General features: G+C 47.4%; 1 protein-coding gene across 2 annotated transcripts in view; it reads right to left on the bottom strand.

Moving 5' to 3' along the window:
- Nucleotides 1-2,330: 2,330 nt before the first annotated feature.
- The window catches only part of TMEM91 (transmembrane protein 91), a 38,571-nt gene continuing 18,103 nt past the window's right edge, over nt 2,331-22,798 (bottom strand). For both annotated transcript variants that reach the window (XM_083456099.1, XM_083456098.1), the window contains 3 exons: nt 10,456-10,950; nt 5,400-5,543; nt 2,331-3,107 (listed from right to left, as the gene is read on the bottom strand). In XM_083456099.1, coding sequence (XP_083312225.1) covers nt 2,949-3,107; nt 5,400-5,543; nt 10,456-10,869 — 717 coding nt within the window. In that variant the 5' untranslated portion in view covers nt 10,870-10,950 and the 3' untranslated portion in view covers nt 2,331-2,948. The remainder of the gene's footprint in view (nt 3,108-5,399; nt 5,544-10,455; nt 10,951-22,798) is intronic.

The following is a 22,798-nucleotide window of genomic DNA, read 5'->3' as shown; positions in this document are numbered from 1 at the left end:
TGGCCTGTAGCCGATCCAAAAATCAAGATGCACACCCCCTCCCTCCCTCATTTGCCTCCTTCCGGCAACTCCTCCAGCCCAGCTGGTGCCAAATGTCTTGCGAGGCTGAGAGGGGGGGGGGTTGTCGTCTGGGCAGCCCAGGACCTCCATGCATACTGCGCAGGCTTGCACCCCATGGAGGTTATTTCAGTGCTGGTTGACTTCATCGCTGGAGGCGCACTCCATTGTCTCTTGAGACAGACGGATGCCAACAACAGAGATATGGGGTGCCTGTGGCCTTCTAGATGTTGCGAGATCACAATTCCCATCACCCCCGACAGTTGGCTGAGCTGCCTGAGTCTGCTAGGCCGTGTGCTCTTCCTACGAAATCTCTGCTCCTGACATTTAACAACATGCGCCAGAGTAGGGCCCCAGACCGTCTGAGCTCAATTCTTTTTTTTTTTCTTCCACCTGAGCTGAGCTCGAGATGATGGTTAATGCTTTAGAAAGAAGCAGGCCAGGGACCGCGCATAAATATGTGATGGCGCACCAAGCACACTCAATAATTCATGGGCGCTTTGGGGGACAGCGAGAGAGAACAAGAAGAGGGAGGGAACGTAATGGATGGAGGGGCGGGAGAGAAAGGACAGGAAAGGGGAGACGCACAAAAACAGCACCCCCACCCCGTTCTGCAGGCCAAGAGGAGGCCGAAGCTCTTTCCAGACTGTATCTCGGCCTTCATCAACCTGCCTGGTCGGAAACATCTGGTGGTTGCCACCAGGTTAGAGAAGGCTGCTGTAGCATTTGAGGACATGCCGAGGGGTGTGTATACAGTGGTGCCCCGCAAGACGAATGCCTCGCAAGACGGAAAACCCGCTAGACGAAAGGGTTTTCCGTTTTCAGAGGTGCTTCACAAGACGAATTTCTCTATGGGCTTGCTTTGCAAGACAAAAATGTCTTGCGATTCTTGAGGGTTTTTTTTCGCTCCCCACCCCCTTTTTCTAAGGCGCTAAGCTGCTAATAGCCTTTTAGCATCTAATCCCTTAAGCCTTTAATAGCCGCTAATAGCCGCTAAACCGCTAATAGCGCTAATCCGCTAATGGGCTTGCTTCGCAAGACGAAAAAACCACTAGACGAAGAGACTCGCGGAACGGATTCTTTTCGTCTTGCGAGGCACCACTGTATTTCATCTCCTTTCTCCCCCAGACCTTGAGTGCTTTACCACCTGATCCCAAAGACTAGCCTTGCTGGGTGGCATGTAGCCCAGTGTCTTGTTTCCAACAGTGGACAGCCAGGGGCACCCTCCAGGAAGCCCTGCAGGCAAAGCGTGAAGGTCCTTTCGTCCTCCTGATATGCAGAGGTAGACTGCCTCTGCAGCTGGAGGTTTCCTTTTGCCCCCATTGCTAATTGCCGCGGTTTTTGGTTTTCATTTCTTTTTTGCACATATGAATGGCCCGAGTGAGGCCAGAATAGGTCCTTGTAGTGAAGAGAAGGGGGATGTCTGTGTGCCTTGGACTGCCGCTCCCATTAGCCCCAACCAGCAAGACCAACAATCAGGGATGATGGGAGTTGGGAGTCCGAGAGCTCCTAGAGGGCTGCAGGTTCCCTATCCCTCCTGTGGCGTATATGAGGGATGACCGGCTCACCAGCCTATAGTCAGGGCTTCTTGCCCTTGCGGCAAAAATTGCTTCTGACCCTCCACTTCTGACACCGTGTTTCGTATTTAAAGAGCTGGAGCCCATCTGCAAGAGCAGGCGGGCCTCAGGGCTGGGAACCAAGAGGCGCTGCTGGTTGTGGGGAATCTCCACAACCCTGGGGTGACAGTGAGGCCCTCTGGCCCTCTCTCGTCTGGCCCCCAACAGCTCTTCCCGAAGGTATGCCCCTCCTAGGCACTGCTCCGTTCCTTGAGATCATTTGCCTGGGTGGAATGTGTCCTTGCATTTTAATAATGATGCTTGCCTGCCTGTATAGGGTGTGTGTGCGCATACATGTGCATGTATGTAGAAAGTCTAGTGTACAAACGGTGAAAGTTATGTGTTGCCCCGCCCACTTTTGCCTTTGGCCCCTCCCCTGCTGGAATGCGGACTTCGGAAGGCTACTCAGGAGGAAATGCGGCCCTTGGCCTGGCAAGGCTTCTCCACGCCCGTGGCAGAGAACGGCGCAGGACTTGGAGGGTAGGGGCGGACCTTGGCAGGCCAGTTAAACTCTTCCCTCCCTCCCGCTTCCTGGTTGACCCACTGCCTTATGGGTCATGCCGCCCAAGGCGGGTAGTCGCCTTGGCACCCCGCGGCTCCTTTCGCGGGCAAGATGTATCGGCGCTGCTGCGATATAGATGGCGTACGAGTCGTACGGGTGGCTCACGAGGCAGAGGTGCCTTGGCAGTTTATTGAGGGCGGGGTAAGGAGAGCATGACCTTTGGGTGTGGAGGCCAGGGCCTCTGTAGAAAAGGAGAAGTGACCAAGAGACACAGCCAGCTAAGGGAAGCCTGGGTGGGCGTGGGTATGAGAGAGAGGTGCCCCATTGTCCGTAGGTAACCTAATCCCCTCGCCTCCCGTTTCCTGGAAGCAGAAGCTCAAATCCCCTCCCCAAATTCTGTCCCAGTCTGGGTGAACGGGCCTGTCTCCTCTTCTCCAGCGATGGGGCTGGTTTCTCCCCAAACTGGCAGGGATGTTGCTTCGATAGCTGCTGCCCGTCCATCACTCCTGATGCCAGGAGGGACCCTGTTTCCCAGCCTGGGTTTCCTGCTTCTTGCAACCGTATATCCTCTTTGCTCCCAGGGCTTGCTGAGTTGAGAGTTGAAAGGGTGGAGTTCTTCCACACACACCTTTTGCTGGGGTGGGTTGGTTGGTTGGTTCACGAAATCAACGTCAGGAAACCGGTGCTCGCCCCGTCATGTCGGCACACGCCTTTCCAACTCCCAACTAGAGCGGAGGGGGGGCGAGGGCGTGGCTTCGGTGGGGCAGGAAGACCTAGGTCGGGGCCTTGTTGGACAGGTAAGCGATGAGCGCCACCACCGCTCCGATGTAGGTGCAGATGCCGAGGATGATGGACAAGACAGCCAAGGCGAAGGTTTGGCGAGAGGCTGTCCACGCTCCCGGGTAGTCGCCCTTGGCGGACGCCTTGTTGGTCTGGGGAGAAAAGGCAGCGGATTTAACGTCAGGAAAGGTAGGTGCACGGGCTCAAGCTCCTGAGCCTAGAACTTGGCAATGGCTGTAGCTATTGTTTTCAGCTGACGTGGCCTGGGATACATGATGCATCAAATGGCATGCACAGACTCTGCAGGCTCTTGACCAGGGGTCCCCAAACTAAGGCCCATGGACTGGATAAGGCCTGAGGGACTCGTTTATCCGGCTCGCAGCGATCCCCACTGCCGCCGTCCACTCTTACCGGCGCTACGCTGCGTGGCTGCCCACTTCTGGGTCGGAGGAGCACCGGAAATAGCTTGAGCGCATGCGCGTTATTTCTGGTGCACATCCGGGTCGGAGGAGGCCCGTGCACATGCGCACAAGCTATTTCTGGTGCTCCTCAGACCCAGAAGTGCACCGGAAATAGCGTGTGCGCATGCTTATGGACACGCTATCCCCCTCCCTCCAGCCTGTGGTGTGATTGGCACTGGAGACACCAGCCCGAGGCATGGCAAGTTTGCTGACCCCTGCTCTTGACTGCTGTGTCTCGGCTCCTTGTGGAAAAGATGCCATCTCCCATTCCCAACACACCCCTTCCTTGCTGTTGTTCAATTCTGTGACCTTAGACCTGTTAGGATATTTCCGTTCCACCTTAAAAAGGGAGCAGGTTGTTTGTGTCACAGCCTGCGCATTTCCTGTTCACAGGATGTTTCTGTTTTGTATATAGCTGTTGTTTTTCTCTCTGTGCCTGGACACACAGACAGGCAGTCATGTTTTTCCTTTGTTCTGACCAACGCTGAATAAAGTTGTGAATAATGCTCTCCTGAGTGCATCTTTCGTTGTGCGAACTCTGCTGAAAGGGTGTGCACGAGCTCTGGAATGTGGCAAGCTATTTCTGAGGTTCGTGTCGCTAATTGACTGATACTGTATCTACGGGAGATCGATGGATCGTCCGGAATCGACGTGGAGGCATGATGGCCTTTGTTTCCCTGGCAGTATCCCAACAAGACCATGGGTAGGAAAACTAAGGCCCAAGGGCCAGATCTGGCTCAATTGCCTTCTAAATCCGGCCTGCGGACGGTCCAGGAATCAGCGTGTTTTTTCATGAGTAGAATGTGCCCTTTTATTTAAAATGCATCTCTGGGTTATTTGTGGAGCATTGGAATTTGTTCATCCCCCCCCCCGCCCCGCCCCCAAAATACTCCGGCCTTCCGCAAGGTCTGAGGGACAGTGGAGTGGCCCCTTGCTGAAAAAGTTTGCTGACCCCTGCCTTAGACAAATGACATCTCTCAAACCAAGTGTTGGGTGGCAAGTTGATTTCTGCAGCTTGCAACCAGCCCTGTTCTCCATCTAATAAATTTTTTTAAGGTTTATAAAGAAAAATGCAAAGAGTATTGTCAAATGCTTTCTTTTGTCCGAACTAAAACATTAATCCAGAGGCAAAGAGAGAGAGAGAGAGAGAAGAGGGAAAAGAAAGAGGAAGGGATAAAGAAAAAGGAGAAGAAAAAGAATTGGAGAGAAAAGAGGAGACAGGTTAAGATGCTAAAGAACTTTTTGTCCATCAGCTATATATAAACTTAGAATCATAGAGTTGGAAGAGACCACAAGGGCCATCGAGTCCAACCCCCTGCCAAGCAGGAAACACCATCAGAGCACTCCTGACATATGGTTGTCAAGCCTCTGCTTAAAGACCTCCAAAGAAGGAGACTCCACCACACTCCTTGGCCGCAAATTCCACTCTCGAACAGCTCTTACTGTCAGGAAGTTCTTCCTAATGTTTAGGTGGAATCTTCTTTCTTGTAGTTTGGATCCATTGCTCCGTGTCCGCTTCTCTGGAGCAGCAGAAAACAACCTTTCTCCCTCCTCTATGTGACATCCTTTTATATATTTGAACATGGCTACCATATCACCCCTTAACTGCCTCTTCTCCAGGCTAAACGTGCCCAGCTCCCTTAGCCGTTCCTCATAAGGCATCGTTTCCAGGCCTTTGACCTTTTTGGTTGCCCTCCTCTGGACACGTTCCAGTTTGTCAGTGTCCTTCTTGAACTGTGGTGCCCAGAACTGGACACAGTACTCCAGGTGAGGTCTGACCAGAGCAGAATACAGTGGCACTATTACTTCCCTTGATCTAGATGCTATACTCCTATTGATGCAGCCCAGAATTGCATTGGCTTTTTTTTTTTTATGCATTGATTGCATTGATGCAGCCAACTTCATTCACTTCACCCACTCCAGTATAGCATCTATCCTAAACCTGCCCCCTTTGCGAGCTTTTCCCTGCTCAGCGACACCCACCTTTTGGGACAGGTAGAAAGCAGCGATGCCCAGTGGCCAGAAGCAGCACAGCATGGAGAAGACCGCCAGGCCTAGGTAATCTTGCGGCAGCAGCATGGAAAAGCTGCTCTCACTCTCAGTATCGCTGTCGCTTGAGGAGTCATTCTAGGGAGGGAAGGGGAGAGCAAGCGTTGGCTTCGTTCATTCTTAGGTCTGGCGAAAGAACGCCAATAATAGGAGAAGAGCCCAGCTGGATCCGATGAGTGGCCGATCCTGCTCTCACAGTGGCCAACCAGACACCTCTTCTGGGAAGCCTGCGAGCAACTACACTCTCCCCTCCTGCCATTCCCAGCAACGGGTAGTCAGAACCATTGCTGCTTCCAACTGTTGAGGCCACGCAGTGTGGTTCATAGATGTTGCTTAGCCTCCATGAGGCTGTCTCTAGTGGGAGGGAGTTCTATAGTTTATGTGCTCTGTAAGGGTGTGCTTTGTTTTGTCCACCCGAGCACAATTCAAAGTGTTGAAAGCCCTAAATGGCCTCGGCCCAGTATACCTGAAGGAGCGTCTCCACCCCCATTGTTCTGCCCGGACACTGAGGTCCAGCGCCGAGGGCCTTCTGGCAGTTCCCTCACTGTGAGAAGCCAAGTTACAGGGAACCAGGCAGAGGGCCTTCTCAGTGGTGGCACCCGCCCTGTGGAACGCCTCCCGTCAGATGTCAAGGAAATAAACAACTACCTGACTTTTCGAAGACATCTGAAGGCAACCCTGTTTAGGGAAGTTTTAATGTTTGATGTTTTATTGTGTTTTTAATATTCTGTTAGGAGCCGCCCGGAGTGGTTGTGGAAACCCAGCCAGATGGGCGGGGTATAAATAATATATTACTACAGTGGTACCTCGGGTTACAGACGGTTCAGGTTACAGACTCCGCTAAGCCAGAAATAGTACTTCGGGTTAAGAACTTTACCTCAGGATGAGAACAGAAATGGCGCAGCGGCAGCAGGAGGTCCCATTAGCTAGAGTGGTGCTTCAGGATAAGAACAGTTTCAGGTTAAGAATGGACCTCCGGAACGAATTAAGTTCTTAACCTGAGGTACAACTCTACTACTACTACTACTACTTCAGTTTCATGGGATGTCCACGAATTCTGGTGTTATGAGAGAGGGAGAAAAGGCTTTTCTGCATTCGCTTCCTCCATCATCTTATAAACTCCCGTCCTGTCCCCTCTAGCTCACTTTTTCTCTACGCTAAAAAGTCCCGAATGCTGCAAACTTTCCTCCTAGAGGACTCGCTCCCTCCTTTTGATCATTTTCTGAGCCTTTCCCAGCTCTGCAATGCCCTTTCCGAGGTCAGGCGACACAGTATTCCAAACGGAGCCGCACCATAGATCTGTTCAATGGCATCGCGGTTGCAGCAGTTTTGTTTTCAATTCCTTTCCTAATGATCCCTAGTGTGGTATTAATCTCTTTCACAGCTGCTGAGAACTGAGCCGACATCTTCAACAAGTCATCCACCAGAACCCCAGGTCAGGCATTGCCAGTTCAGAAGCCATGAGCGTATATGTGAAATTAAGATTAAGATATGTGAAATTAAGATTAGATAGATAGATGATAGCCCCAATATATATATGTGCAACACTTTACACTGAATTGCGATTGCAGCCACAGGATCAGCACCTGCAAGTCTGGTGCCTTTTGTGTGTGTGTTATTTTGGTCTTTATAGGGTTTCAATTCCTTTCTAACGACTTTCTAACCTTTTAAACTTCTCAATGGTTTAATGCTGCTCGACGTAACTGCTTATCGTTGCCTGCCAACAAACAAAGAATCCAGCTTGTTTGACTCGCCGTGTCGCATTTGCCATTTTACTGCCCGTTCGCTCAGTTTGGAGAGATCCTTTCTATAGCCGTCTGCAATCCCTTTCGTTTTAATGACTCCGAACTACCGTATTTTTTGCTCTATAAGACTCACTTTTTCCCTCCTAAAAAGTAAGGGGAAATGTGTGTGCGTCTTATGGGGCGAATGCAGGCTGCGCAGCTATCCCAGAAGCCAGAACAGCAAGAGGTATTTCTGCTTTTGCTGCGCAGCGATCTCTCTTGCTGCTCTGGCTTCTGGGATTCAGAATATTTTTTTCTTGTTTTCCTCCTCCAAAAACTAGGTGTGTCTTATGGTCCGGTGTGTCTTATAGAGTGAAAAATACAGTATTTTCTCGCCATCAGCAAAAACGGCCACTCCTAGCTCTAGATGGTTTATGAAAAAGTCCCAATACCAATCTAAAGGTATTCTACACTCCTCCATTGAGGTAACTGTCCATTTATTCCTACTCTATGCTCCCTGTTAACCAGTTGCTGATCCAAATGGATGCATTTGTTCCACGCCTGCTCATAACATCCTGCTCTGGCTCTCTGCTTCTGGACTGGCTACTAAAATCATGCTTGGTGTGCAGAGAATGGACAGAGGGTTTTTTCTCCCTCTCACTATATGAAATGCAATAGGACCCATATTTAAGGTAAAGGTAAAGGCACCCCTGACCATTAGGTCCAGTCGTGACCGACTCTGGGGTTGCGGCGCTCATCTCGCTTTATTGGCCGAGGGAGCCGGCGTACAGCTTCCAGGTCATGTGGCCAGCATGACTAAGCCGCTTCTGGCGAACCAGAGCAGCGCACGGAAACGCCGTTTACCTTCCCACCGGAGCGGTACCTATTTATCTACTCTGCACTTTGACATGCTTTCGAACTGCTAGGTTAGCAGGAGCAGGGACCGAGCAACGGGAGCTCACCCCGTCGCAGGGATTCGAACCGCCGACCTTCTGATCAGCAAGTCCTGGGCTCTGTGGTTTAAACCACAGCGCCACCCGCATCCCAGGACCTATATTTAGGAGAGAGTAAAAGGGTGCACTGAAGGAATGGGGTTGGTTTTAATGGCAAGTCAAATATTCCCCTTTCGGAGATCCGCAATTTTGCATTTCAGCTCTTCACAACCTCTCGGGCGGACACCATTCACACCTGTTGATTTGTTTATTTTTTAACTTGTCAGTTAAAGCCTAGAATGGCATTTCTTGTCACCGCTATTTTCCTCAGTTCTTCAGACTCAGGGGAAAAAAATCAGTCCAGGCACAGGTATCTGACCTAAATCTTCCATAGCAAGACACAGAGAATTCATTCAGCTCTCCTGTAATCTCCTTATCCTGCTTTCACACCTTTACTTCTCGTCTAATGGTCCAACTTCCCTTCCTAGCTGGTTTGCTGTTTCTGATGCACTTAAATATTTTCCAAAATTAGTTTTGCTGGTTATAATGCTAGCATTTCTGCCCCAATTTCTAATATTCCGTTTGCAATACAGTACCTGTTGGGTCTTTGAACCTGTATACTGCCACGTCAGGCTAAATTTTGTTCGCCCCAGTAGGCTTAGCAAAACATGACAGCAAAGGTCAACAGACATGTAATGCAAAAATCTACTGTACAGGTAAGGGAGTATCAGGAAGACAGAATAAAATGTCGCCTGAATGTAGCCTTCATGTTTTAGCAATATGCTCCTGAAATTATTTTTTTGCTTCTCCTATTGCCCATCTGTCTGTCTGTTTCCTGAAAGTTTACGTTCTGTTTTGTTCTCATTTGGATAAAACTTCCATTTTTAGTCAAAGGGTTTAAGGTCACTGAGGAGGAGGAGGATTGGTTTGAGAGGATATTGAATTATTTGGGTAGGTTTGAACAGTTTGGGGCAATTAAAATGTTAAAAGTTAAATAAAACTTGTGGAGGGAGGGGTGTTAAGGTATATAGAATTGTACATATGGTTGATTTGAATATGTTGTTGTTGTTGTTATTATTATTATTATTATTATTATTATTATTTGATTCCCTCCCTCTCTTTCTTTTTTCCTTTCCTTCTCCTCCTGAGATGAGGCTACATTTTAATATTTTAATGTTTCAATATTTTAGTGTTGCATTTTAATTTTGTTTTTAAGTTGTAATCATTCCGCTTGTTTTTATTATTGCTTGTAAGCCGCTCTGAGCCCGGCCTTGGCTGGGGAGGGCGGGGTATAAATAAAAATTATTATTATTATTATTATTATTATTATTATTATTACTTGGGCTTTCCATTGGGGCATCCGATTGGCATAGCTGTCAACGTTTCCCTTTTTTAAAAAAGGGAAATTCCCTTATTCCGAATAAGATTCCTCGCAAGAAAAGGGAAAAGCTGACAGCTATGCCAATTGGCCACGGTACAATTTGTGCCTTTTGCTCCTGAAGAAACCAGAGGCCTTTCTCCTGGGCATGGTCGGCCAATTGGTGCCAAAGAAGGATAGAACTTTTTTTATGTACGCCACAACAGCAGCAAGAATACTTATCGCAAAGTATTGGAAGACACAATATCTACCCAACCGGGAAGAATGGCAGATGAAGCTGATGGACTACATGGAACTGGCGGAAATGACTGGCAGAATCCGAGACCAGGGAGAAGAGTCGGTGGAAGAAGATTGGGAAAAAATTAAAGTATATTTACAGAAATACTGCAAAATTAATGAATGTTAGAAGAATGCTGGAATGAAGTTATATGGTTTTAGCAGAAATGTTATAAAGAATTAAGCAAAAACTGATTGTTAATGGGATAAAGTGGAAAATTTAAAGTTAGATTGTGTTATGATAAATTATAGAACAAAAAAAAAAAGATTGAGAAAGATGGAAAGGATTTGCTGAAATAGCTAAATTGAACTAGAATACAAAAAAGGGAGGTGTGAGGAGGTCGATGAAACAAGTAAATGAAAGGTAAAGATATGGAAATTGGATGAGTTTTTAAATGTTTTTGTTTTTCTTGTTGTTTTGATGTATTGTTTTTTGTTTTTGTTTTTATTTTTGATGCATTGTTTGTTAAATTCTTTATTGTTTTTTTCTCTTTTTTTCTTTCTGTAACTATAAAATTTCTAATAAATATTATTTTTTTAAAAAACAATTTGTGCCGTTTGCTACTGACAGTAGTGGCAGTTCAGGACCGGGTCTGACACCTCCTTCCTCAAGAGGTGAGCCACAAGCTGCCTGCGTTTGAGTCCCCTCGGCCAAGCCCCCCTCGAGCCCCAGCCCTTACCTCCAGGTCCGGAGACTCTGTGTCGCCCACTTCGTAGCAGACGGTGTGGATGTCCTTTTCGAGAGGCACCTTCCTGGGCAACTCCCCGGCCTCCTTGCTGTCTCCAAAGGCGGTTTCGATATAATCTTTCTTCTTCCAGCCTTGGGGGTTGCTGGATTTCCACAGCTCGGGGTACAGGGTCGGTTCCGGGGTGCAGAAGGGCTCGACTGTCCTCTGCAGGCTGCTAGGGTCCAGGAGTTGACTGGCAAGGATGTGGGGTCCAGGCTGGAGCCAGGAGAGGTTAGGGGGCATGTGATGGGACAGCAGTCCAGAGTGGTCCTGGGGGGCGACCCGACTCAGCATTCCGCCCCGGAGGGTGGCTCTCCCAGGGGACTTTGCCAGAAGTGGGTGCTGAAGTTCATGGATGTTCTCCATAGCACCCCTAGGCCTTCCGCCCTGGGTGCCCTCTCCTCCTCGCTGTCAGTTAAGGCTGAGTGAGTCTCTCGCTTCAGTTAGCTTGGGGAGCGATTGCAAAACAAAGAAGCAAAAAAAACCAGCAAAGCGTTTAGCGCATTTTATATAGGGGGAAAATGTACACATCGCTCCACCAAAAAGCTCTCTTAAGAGGCACACTAATAACAGATAGGGATGCGGGTGGCGCTGGGGGTTAAACCACAGAGCCTAGGACTTGCCGATCAGAAGGTCGGCGGTTCGAATCCCTGCGACGGGGTGAGCTCCCGTTGCGTCTACTGCAGTATGATCCTTAATCTTCTTTTCACTGCTTCTTTTATTTTGTTTCTCATAGGTTGTATTCATTGTATTCCAATTTGGATTCCGTTGAATCCACATCACAATACAATAGAATGCAATCTGTAAGAAATAAAAGCAGCAATTAAAATACAATTTAAAAATCAATACAAATATTGAACAAGACAGATGTGTTCTCTCCAGCCTTCAGCCACAGACATGATGCAGGACTCCTGAATGAAGGATGTGGATCACAAGTTTGGTATCCCTTAACTATACAGTGGTACCTTGGTTCTCAAACTTAATCCATTCCGGAAGTCCGTTCCAAAACCAAAGCACACTTTCCTATAGAAAGTAATGGAAATGGATTAATCCGTTCCAAACTTTTAAAAACAACCCCAAAAACAGCAATTCAGCCTGAATTTTACTATCTAACGAGACCATTGATCCATAAAATGAAAGCAATAAGCAATGTACTGCAGTCACACAATCAATCAATCAATCAGTAGCTGAACTGGGTTCCACACAGTCACAAAAACAAAAGAAAAAGGCCTCAAAAACTAAAACGCAAAAGAAATAGCGAAAACAGACCTCGGTGTAACACTCAAAACAGAAGCTTAACACTCAAAACGGAAGGGTATCACTCAATACGGAGCAAGTTCGGCATCCAAAAAAAGTTCGCAAACCGGAACACTCACTCCCAGGTTTGCAGTGTTTGGGTTCCAAGTTGTTTGAGAACCAAGGTACCACTGCAGTTGTTTGGGAACGGGCTGTGGATCTTGGCTTTATCTGTTATTAAGGTAAAGGGACCTCTGACAATTAGGTCCAGTCGTAACCGACTCTGGGGTTGCAGCGCTCATCTTGCGTTATTGGTCGAGGGAGCCGGCGTACAGCTTCCGGGTCATGTGGCCAGCCTGACTAAGCTGCTTCTGACGAACCAGAGCAGCGCACGGAAACACTGTTTACCTTCCCGCCGGAGCAGTACCTATTTATCTACTTGCACTTTGTGCTTTTGAACTGCTATGTTGGCAGGAGCAGGGACCAAGCAACGGAAGCTCACCCCGTTGTGGGGACTCGAACCACCAACCTTCTGATCGGCAAGTCCTAGGCTCAGTGGTTTAACCCACAGCGCCACCCGGATCCCCTTTAAAACAAATATAGGCAACAAATACAGGCAACTAAATAATGAATCGAGATAGGCTGGCTGAAACAGGTACGTTTTCATCCGGAGGTGTCTAAAACAATAAGGGAGGATGCACTAATGTCTTAATTATTTCATTTCTATCCCACTTCGTTCTCCAAGCAGTTCAAGGTGGCAAATGTAGTTCTCCCCGTCCTTATTTAATCATCACAACAACCCTGTGAGGTAGGTGAGGCCGAAAGGCAGTGACTGGTCCAAGGTCACCCAAGGAGCTTCATGGCTGAGTGGGGATTCGAACCCTGGTCTCCCAGGTCCTAGTCTGACACACGAACCACTACGCTACACTGGCTTGCAGAAGATGGTTTACATTACATGCTCTGAAAACTTCAAAATACTGTGCAAAGATCATAGCTGTAGTCGTTGAGGTGGAGCAATTTCTCCTTCTCCTTCTGCTGTTTTACGAACCCAAATTGAGCCCCTTGAATTTGTGTGAAACTGAGTCCCTGTAAGTTAGAGAACTTTCTCTTCCACCACCCTGAGGCTTAGGAAATCTCTTTGTTTAGACTTGCATGGGTAGGCAGACTAAGGGATGCGGGTGGCGCTGTGGGTTAAACCACAGAGCCTAGGACTTGCCGATCAGAAGGTCGGCGGTTCAAATCCCCGCGATGGGATGAGCTCCCGTTGCTCGGTCCCAGCTCCTGCCAACCTAGCAGTTCGAAAGCATGTCAGAGTGCAAGTAGATAAATAGGTACCGCTCCGGCAGGAAGGTAAACGGCGTTTCCGTGCGCTGCTCTGGTTCACCAGAAGCGGCTTAGTCATGCTGGCCACATGACCCGGAAGCTGTACGCCGACTCCCTCGGCCAGTAAATCAAGATGAGCGCTGCAACCCCAGAGTCGGCCACGACTGGACCTAATGGTCAGGGGTCCCTTTACCTTTAGGCAAAGTAAGGCCTGAGGGCTTCTCAATCTGGCCTGCAGACAGTCTGGGAATCAGCGTGTTTTTACTTGAGTAGAATGTGTCCTTTTATTTAAAATGGATCTCTGGGTTATTTGTGGGGCATAGGATTTTTTTCATATTTTTCCCCAAAATATAGTCCGGCCCCCACAAGGTCTGAGGGACAGTGGACCGGCCCCCTGATGAAAAAGTTTGCTGACCCCTGGTTTAGAGAGCCAGCCGCTCCTCTCAGCAGCCTGCAAGACTCTTTTCCTGACACAAAACCCACCCCACTCTTTGTGAACCAGTTAGTTGGGACAGAAAGCTTGGAGCCAGTCCATTTGTATGATTTCCAAACCTATCTGTCTGTATAGATATATATCAGAGGTAGCCAACGCAGTGCTTTGCAGAAGTTACTGGTTCTGAAAATCTGTTTAAAGTTCCACTTCACTGGCATCTGATATCCCTCTGGCTGAGAACGTACATGCAGGCTGATGCGAGATAGTGACTTTTAGAGATGCAAGGCTGTTTTCCTGCTAATTTTATCTGCATCTTTTGGAACGGATTCACAAGAAGCCTTGTTGAAGGAATTGCTGGAATACTACAAAGGGACATTTTGTCAAAGAGATAACACTAAGTTTGGCGGCGGCAGAAAAAAATGCTTTATCGGTGTGAAGTGGAATTTAAGATGAATGCTCCAGACTTTCTAGATTGCTTTCATATAGTCCCTTTTATTTATGGCTGGGGTTCGGCTCTCATAAACGGAACATGAGAAAATACATAAATTTCTGGGATGTGCCATTTGGCTTGTAGGTGGGGTTCACTTGAGTGCTCCGTACGATTATTTTTCAATCCCTGCACATAAAAAAACCAGCCTGTCGCAGTGAAGGTTACCCTAATCTTGCCCCCCTGACACCATCTGTATTCTTAAATGTGCAGATTATATTTTATTTTTGTACAACGTTCTCACATGTCAGCCCGCACCGGCAGTCTGAGATGGCAGCAATTCAGAAACAGCGATATTGTCTCATCTGCTGTTTGGGTGAAATAGGCAGCGATGGACTTAGGCGACAGAGGGCTGTTAGCGAATGCGGTGCTAAATTAACGTCACTAAGCAGTATCTGAATTGTGATGGCAGAAAGTTCTTGCTGAAGGAAAAACACAGGTACATTGCCCAAGATTGTCGTGCAACTGATTGCACAGCAAAAACCAGCTGCTGCACACCAAGAATTGTCTGTTGTGAATGTTAGAAGAATGCTGGAATGAAGTTATATGGTTTTAGCAGAAATGTTATAAAGAATTAAGCAAAAATTGATTGTTAATGGGCCAAAGTGGAAAATTTAAAGTTAGATTGTGTTAAGATAAATTATAGAACAAAAAATTGAGAAAGATGGAAAGGATTTGCTGAAATAGCTAATCAAACTAGAATACAAAAAAGGGAGGTGTGAGGAGGTCGATGAAACAAGTAAATGAAAGGTAAAGATATGGAAATATTGGATGTGTTTTTAAATGTTTTTGTTTTTCTTGTTGTTTTGATGTATTGTCTTTTTTTGTTTTTCTTTTTATTTTTGATGTATTGTTTGTTAAATTTTTTATTGTTTTTTCTTTTCCTTTTTCCCCCTGTAACTATTAAACTTCTAATAAATATTATTTTTTTAAAAAAAGAATTGTCTGTTGTGCCACAAACTTCTGCTGGCACAACCTTTGTGTTGGATTCTTTTGTCGCCCTCCCTTTAAACTTGCGATGGCCTGGGACTCGGGCTCGGACTCGGAACCAGAGGAGACTCAGTCTGCACAGGTGCCCTTGCAACAAACACCAGCTGGGCCGTGTCAGGGGGCCTGAGCCTGCCCTGGCTCCAGATGCGGGGATTACTTCGTTGTCTTCAGCTGGGCCATCACTTACAGCTGCTTTGCTACTGGTTGGGTCAGGGGAGACTGAGGCAGCCTCTGGATCTAGTAACCCACCGACGTCTCCCAAGCTGCAGAGATGAAGGTATGAGAGAAGGAGAGACCTGAGTACTTGCAGGAGGAGTGTTTGCCTACGGGCGAAACAGGGAGGTGAGTCACTGGGGGATCAGGACCAGCCGCTACCCCAACAAAGATAAAAGGCTGTCGGACCCTGCCCCAGGTTGTGGGAGCAACATTGTAGTATGCTAGATCCTGCCTGAGATCCTGTACCTATCCTTGCCTGGTTTCCTGCCTTGGCCCTGTTGGACTGTCTCCCAGCGGAACCTTCGGATTCTGGACTGGTCCCGGACCACATTTCACGGGTTACTCCCGGGCCCAGCACAAAACTCTCTCACACACTAGCACACAGATCATTGGATACAGCCCAGTTTCTGGACTTAATGGTCTGAAATGGAGAGCCCCCCTTTTTCAATAGCAATGGGTCTTCCTTTGTTTACTTCCTGGTATGCCCCACGGAGAGCCTCAAGGTCCATAAATAACAACACCCTAGTGGTCCCAGGCCCTAAGGAAGTTAGATTGGCTTCAACCAGAGCCAGGGCCTTCTCAACACTGGCTCCGCCTGGTGGAGCGCTCTGCCTCATGAGACCAGGGCCCTGCAGGATCTGATTTCTTTCCGCAGGGCCTGTAAGACAGAGTTGTTCCGCCTGGCCTTTGACTTGGAGCCAATTTGATTCCCTCCCTCCCTCTCTTTTTTCTTTTCCTTCTCCTCCTGCGATGAGGCTACATTTTAATATTTTAATGTTCCATTATTTTAATGTTGTATTTTACTTTTGTTTTTTAAGTTGTAATCATTCATCTTGTTTTTATTATTGCTTGTAAGCCGCTCTGAGCCCGGCCTTGGCTGGGGAGGGCGGGGTATAAATAAAAAATTATTATTATTATTATTACTTTGAAATGTGGGAAGCCAGCCCTGCAGTGTTTGGGGGACACCCTGGTCATTCTGCTGAGTGGGGGCCTGGGCCTCTGCCCCCAAAGTCCTGCCCTGATGGTGCCATTGGAAATAGACTTATACCACCACCTTTGGAAGACAGAGAGCAGGGGGGGGGGGGAAGTCTATTGAAAACTTGTTTATGAGCTGCGACGATAAATACCTTGAAGATGTCAATCCATATGCTGTGTTTTTTACCACATTGCACTGGGAGTCTGCTTCATCGACCAAACAATCCACTTTATTGATAAGTTGCCGGGTGAGCATTTTATGTATCGTGTATTGTTTGCAGCTTTACCTTTTCCTGGTTTTTTGTTTTAAAAATTGCTTTTATTCGCCACAGTTTTGTCTTGCCAAGTTGCTTTGAGGCTCTTTCTTTTGTATAAGGCAACCGATGAACGCAATAAATAAGAATGCCGTTTTTAAAAGGTTTAAGTTAAGCCCCGAGACTTCAGACGCAGCGGCAGGCAAATTTGGACGACAAAAAGTGGGAATGTTGAAATGGTGATGAGGGATTATTCGTAAGTAACATCGGCTTAAATCGGAGGAGGCCTGGGAAGAATGCAGGCTATATTCCTCTGCTTATTGTGGCTCATTAGAATTGGCTGGTGTTTCATCCCTCCACCCCCCCTACCCCCCCATCTGCAACCTTTACACAACCCCTACAGCAGTCGACTGTTCCAGAAAAAGAACAGCGTTTGGCACTTTCCGGTGGCACACTGCCATCACGCAATTGTAGTCTCTGGATGGGAAGGGACATTCAGAGTTTGTCCTTTTTTAATTCCTGTCAGGGCTCCCACCAACTCAGAAATCCACGCACCGTGAAATCCGGTGCAGGCACATGGGATTTCCGTAGCAGGAACAGATTGCTCAGCCAAACATGCGCAGAGGTTCATGCACTGCACAGATGCGTAATGCAGAACCCCAAATCGCTCTTTTAAATGATTGGGAACAAGACAAGCTGCCCGCTCCACACAAAAAAAAAACCTTTACGTGAAAGCGGGATCGTGTAGAACAGGCCTTGATGCCATCAACTGCACAAATAGTGTTGGTGCTGACCTTTAAAGCCCTAAACGGCCTCGGTCCTGTTTACCTCAAGGAGCGTCCCCACCCCCATTGTTCAGCCTGGAGGCTGAGGTCCAGCTCCGAGGGCCTTCTGGAGGTTCCCTCACTGCAAGAAGCAAAGCTACAGGGAACCAGGCAGAGGGCCTTCTCGGTAGTGGCGCCCGCCCTGTGGAACGCCCTCCCTTCAGATGTGAAGGAAATTAGCCGCTATCCTATCTTTAAAAGACATCTGAAGGCAGCCCTGTTTAGGGAAGTTTTTAATATTTAACGCTGTACTGTTTTTAACACTTGATTGGGAGCTGCCCAGAGTGGCTGGGGAAACTCAGCCAGATGGGCAGGGTATAAATATAAATTATTGTTATTATTATTAAATAACCATGAATGAACGTCTGGAGGGAGACTTGGTCTTAATAATGTTAAACATTTCCATAGCTGTTTCAGCTGTAATCCTTACAAGAACTCTGTAAGGTCGACCGGTAGTATTATGCCCTAGGTTGCAGACTGAGGCTGAGAGAGTGAAGAGTGGCTGGCTTGAAACCACCTACTGTGCGCACGACAGAGGCGCGTTTCGCACTGAGGGCTTCCTGAACGGTACCTCTGCCTCTTAGGCACTGCACCACAATTCTGGAAATTTGCAAGTAAGCAAAAACGTCGTCCACATGGAAAGGGCATTATCTACATGAGTTTCAGCATGTTTTGTTTTTGCATGTTTTGGATCCCATCTGAGCTCGGTTCCTCCTATGCGCTTTTGCCTGACAAAGAGCTGTGTGTGACTCAGAAGCTGGCGCACTGCTTCGCATACCCCGACACACACACTCGACCAGATCTCGCGCAGCTGGAGATCAGTCAGCAGCACCAAACTGAGCTGCTCTCCGCAGCCCTGGCTCCATTAAATGGCATCTTTGGTTTAGGTGGCTTGCAGAAACGATGGGTCAAATTTCTCTCGATAATTTGTGTCAGGGTCAGAAGGAAAATGGGCTGATGGTGATGGACTATATGGAAATGGCGGAAATGACTGGCAGAATCCGAGACCAGGGAGAAGAGTCGATGGAAGAAGATTGGAAAAAATTCAAAGTATATTTACAGAAATATTGTAAAATTAATGAATGTTAGAAGAATATTGGAATGCAGTTACACGGTTTTAGCAGAAGTGTTATTACGAATTATACAAAAATTAATTGTTAATGCGTTAAAGTGGAAAATTTAAAGTTAAACTGTGTTAGGATAAAATTATAAAACAAAAATAGAGAAAGAGGGGAAAGGATTTGTTGAACCAGCTAATTTGAACTAGAATACAAAAAAGGGAGGCGCGAGGAAGTCGGGGAAACAAGCATATGAAAGATAAAGAAATGAAATTTGGATGTGTTTTTAAATGTTTTAGTTTTTTCTTGTTGTTCTGTGGCATTGTTTTTTCTTTTTCTTTTTGATGTATTGTCTGTTAAATTTTTTATTGTTTCTTCTTTTCTTTTTTATTCTTTTTCTTTTTGTAACTATTAAACATTTAATAATTTTTTTTTTTAAAAAAAAAAGGAAAATGGGCTGATGGGACTGTAGCCTAATCCAGCCAGGACCCTGAGCCCAGACTGTGACACACTCTCTCAGAGAGAGAGAGAGAGAGAAAGAGAGAGAGAATAAATTGGGGGATAGGGATGGAGTCAGAATTCATTCTGGATTTAAGGAGACCAGACTGGGTCCTTTGTATATCTTCATCCCAATTTACTAACAGAAATACGGACAGTGTACAGAGAGTGACTTCCAGAGCAGTGAACTGAAGCAGAATACAGTGGTACCTCGGGTTACAGACGCTTCAGGTTATGTAGGCTTCAGGTTGCAGACTCCGCTAACCCAGAAATAATACCTCAGCTTAAGAACTTCAGGATGAGAACAGAAATCGCGTGGCGGCAGCGGGAGGCCCCATTAGCTAAAGTGGTACCCCAGGTTACCAACAGTTTCAGGTTAAGAACGGACCTCCAGAACAAATTAGGTTCTTAACCAGAGGTACCACTGTACATAATTGTACGGGGTTTTATGAAGCACCGTACCAAAATTTATTGAATAGTAAATCTGCTTCAGTTGTATGGTTTATAGCCATTATGACGGCTACTGTGAAGCTTGACAAATTACTTTACCTTCTGTTCCTCCAAACTCTCCTGTTGCCTGATTTATCTCCCCCTCAGAGTCCCTTGTCTTGTATTCCATTAAGGGCTACCTCCCTCATCTGAGATTTCTGAGGAAATCTTTCTCATTCCACGGGAATCATAGGATGGCAGGGTCATCCAGCCCAACCCCTCTGAAACGCAGGAGTCTTTTGCCCAACGTGGTGACTCTGAGATGGGGGATAGATGGGGATTGAAATATACTCAGAGTCGCAAAGTGATTTCATGCTCTTTATTCAGCTCATAGTGGTGAGGAGGAATGAATGAAAGTCCCCTCAAAGTATCTGCTTTATATACATTATTTACACAATGGGCTGCATATAATTGGCTAATTCCGGAATTCTACTGTAAGCCAATCAGGTTGTGGATTCACTTCTATCTGGAGCATGATTGGGTGGTTCCTGCCAACCAATCATACTGCTGCATTGTTCTAGAACCAATCAGACTGCTGCATTCTGAATCCTATTGTTCTAGGACCCATCAGACTGCTGCAATTTGGATCCTATTGTTCTAGGACCAATCAGACTGCTGCAGTTTGGATCCTATTCAACTCAGTACATAAGAGGGATCCAGTTTCCTTGTGCTCTCTCAACAACAGGGTTCAAAGCCAGACTTTCTATGAAACGGACCAGCCTCACTGACTCTGTGTGTGTAAACTTGAACGACCAAGAGTAGCAACTAGGCTAGGATTGGTTCAGTTTTAGAGCCACGGCACTTGGGTTTATTTTGCATTCTGTTTCGACCTGCCTGCTTTTTCATACAATACAGTGGTACCTCGGGTTAAGTACTTAATTTGTTCTGGAGATCCGTTCTTAACCTGAAACTATTCTTAACCTGAAGCACCATTAGCTAATGGGGCCTCCTGCTGCTGCTGCACCACCGGAGCACAATTTCTGTTCTCATCCTGAAGCAAAGTTCTTAACCTGAAGCACTATTTCTGGGTTAGCGGAGTCTGTAACCTGAAGCATCTGTAACCTGAAGCGTCTGTAACCTGAGGTACCATTGTAATAATAATACAGTGGTACCTCGGTTTCCGAACGTTCCTGTTGACGAACGTTTCGGTTTTTGAACACTGCAAACCCAGAAGTAAATGCTTCCGTTTTTAAACATGCCTCGGAAGTCAAACAGCTTCCGCTGAGTGTATGTGTTCTTTTTCTCAATTTTCTCTATTAAATTTGCAGACCGCCCTTTGTGCCTTGGTTTTCGAACATTTCGGAACTTGAACGGTCTTCCGGAACAGATTACGTTTAATATTTAATAATGATTTTATTATTTATACGCTTCCCATCTGACTGGGTTGCCGCAGCCACTCTGGGCAGCTTCCAACAAAATATTAAAATAAAATGGGGGGGGGGGCCCTCTACAAGAGGAGATTGCTACAAGGGATGCTGCCGGCTCACTTGCACAGGGACTGTAGGACTCGGAGACAGTTCCCACATGACACGCAACCCAGGGAATGCCTTCTGAGGAGAGAGAGAGTGTTTCTGAAGAGAGGGAACAAAATCTTTAAAATCTTTCCCTCTGTGCTCAAACAAGCGCATGTTGGCATCAAAAGATCTCGGCTCTGTTTGGCAACATTGGCTCTGACGTGGGGAACCTGCAGTGCGCCACAGCCTTGCCAAGATCTGTCGAGCTTGTTTGTTTGGTTTCTTTAAAACTGAAACAAGAAACCAGGGTGTTAAAAGCCCAGAACTCACAGGAGTCACTTCCGCTGGAAGGAGGACTGCAGCTCAGTAGCAGAGCACCCAGAAGGTCTGGGTTCGATCCCTGCAGGCTCCAAGTAAGGTAGACAAAGATCCTGCCTCAAAGGCTGAATAGCCGCTGCCAGCCAGTGCAGGCAGTCTCTGTGCTCCTGTGTTCCTGTTCTCAGCATCACCTAACCCACTGAGCAGGCAGCACAGGGCAGCTGTCTAGGGCAGTTGTGTTATTGGGCCTCCATCCTAACTGGGAAATCCTTCAAGAGGTTAACGGAATCTCCCCTTCTCTCTCTTGGGCAACAGAGTCTGATATGGGGAATTTTCCCCAGCCACTCTGGGCGGCTCCCAACAGAATAATAAAAATAGCAATAAAAGATCAAACATTAAAAACTTCCCTAAACAGGGCCGCCCTCAGATGTCTTCTAAAAGTCAGGTACACTGGACCCTCTAGATATGAATGTAATTTGTTCTAGGAGTCTGTACATACCCCGAAAAATCCACAAGTAGAGGCGCTGCTTCTGTGCAGGTGCGCGGCGCGATAGAGCGCTTCTGTGCATGCGCGCACAGCGAAACCCGGAAGAATACACTTCCGGGTTGGCTGAGTTCGCAAACTGAAAGTTACATTACCTGAAGGTAACGTAACCCGAGGCTCTACTGTAGTTGTTTACTTTCTTCACATCTGATGGGAGGGCGTTCCACAGGGCGGGTGCCACCACCGAGAAGGTCCTCTGCCTGGTTCCCTGTAACCTCGCACTGAGGGAACCGGTAGAAGGCCCTCGGTGCTGGACCTCAGTGTCCAGGCTGAACGAGGGGGATGGAGATGCTCCTTCAGGTATACAGGACCGAGGCCGTTTAGGTCTTTAAAGGTCAACACCAACACTTTGAAAATAGCATTAGACGTAATGAAGTTCCTACCCAATCTCAGATTCTTATGCCAAGGATCGAAGTTTCCCATTCCCAGTTGCACAGACTTCTCTCCATTCAGTTGTATGGAAGACAGGGCCAAGGAGAAATTGGGGGGGACCCAAAAGCAGGAAAGACACCCTCTGTCTTCCCAGGCACAACATCACGTAAAGGTAAAGGGGCCCCTGACCATTAGGTCCAGTTGTGGCCGACTCTGGGATTGCGGCGCTCATCTCGCTTTACTGGCTGAGGGAGCCGGCGTTCAGCTTCCGGGTCATGTGGCCAGCATGACTAAGCCGCTTCTGGCGAACCAGAGCAGCACACGGAAACGCCGTTTACCTTCCCTCCGGAGTGGTACCTATTTATCTACTTGCACTTTGACGTGCTTTCGAACTGCTAGGTTGGCAGTAACAGGGACCCAGCAACGGAAGCTCACCCCGACGAGGGGATTCGAACCGCCGACCTTCTGATCGGCAAGTCCTAGGCTCTGTGGTTTAACCCACAGCGCCACCCGCGTCCCACAACATCACATAGTAACTAGCAAATTCATTCATTGTGTTTGTATCCTGCTGCTTTCCATTACGGGACCCCAAGTCACACCACACACGTCTGTGTGGTGGAGTGGTTAGAGGACCTGGGAGAGCAGGGTTCGAATTCCCACTCAGCCATGAAGCTCACGGGGTGACCTTTGGGCCAGTCACACTGGCTCTCACCTCAACCTACCTCACAGGGTTGTTGTGGGGGATTGAATGAGGAGGGGGAGAACCATGATATAAATGCAGTCTCCAAGATGGTCACCTCCCATTTAGGCCCACAACCAGGGAG

Source organism: Podarcis tiliguerta (genome assembly GCF_965153285.1).
Source record: "Podarcis tiliguerta genome assembly, chromosome: 8".
NCBI classification, from domain to species: domain Eukaryota; kingdom Metazoa; phylum Chordata; class Lepidosauria; order Squamata; family Lacertidae; genus Podarcis; species Podarcis tiliguerta.
This window is presented reverse-complemented; position numbering and strand designations above follow the sequence as displayed.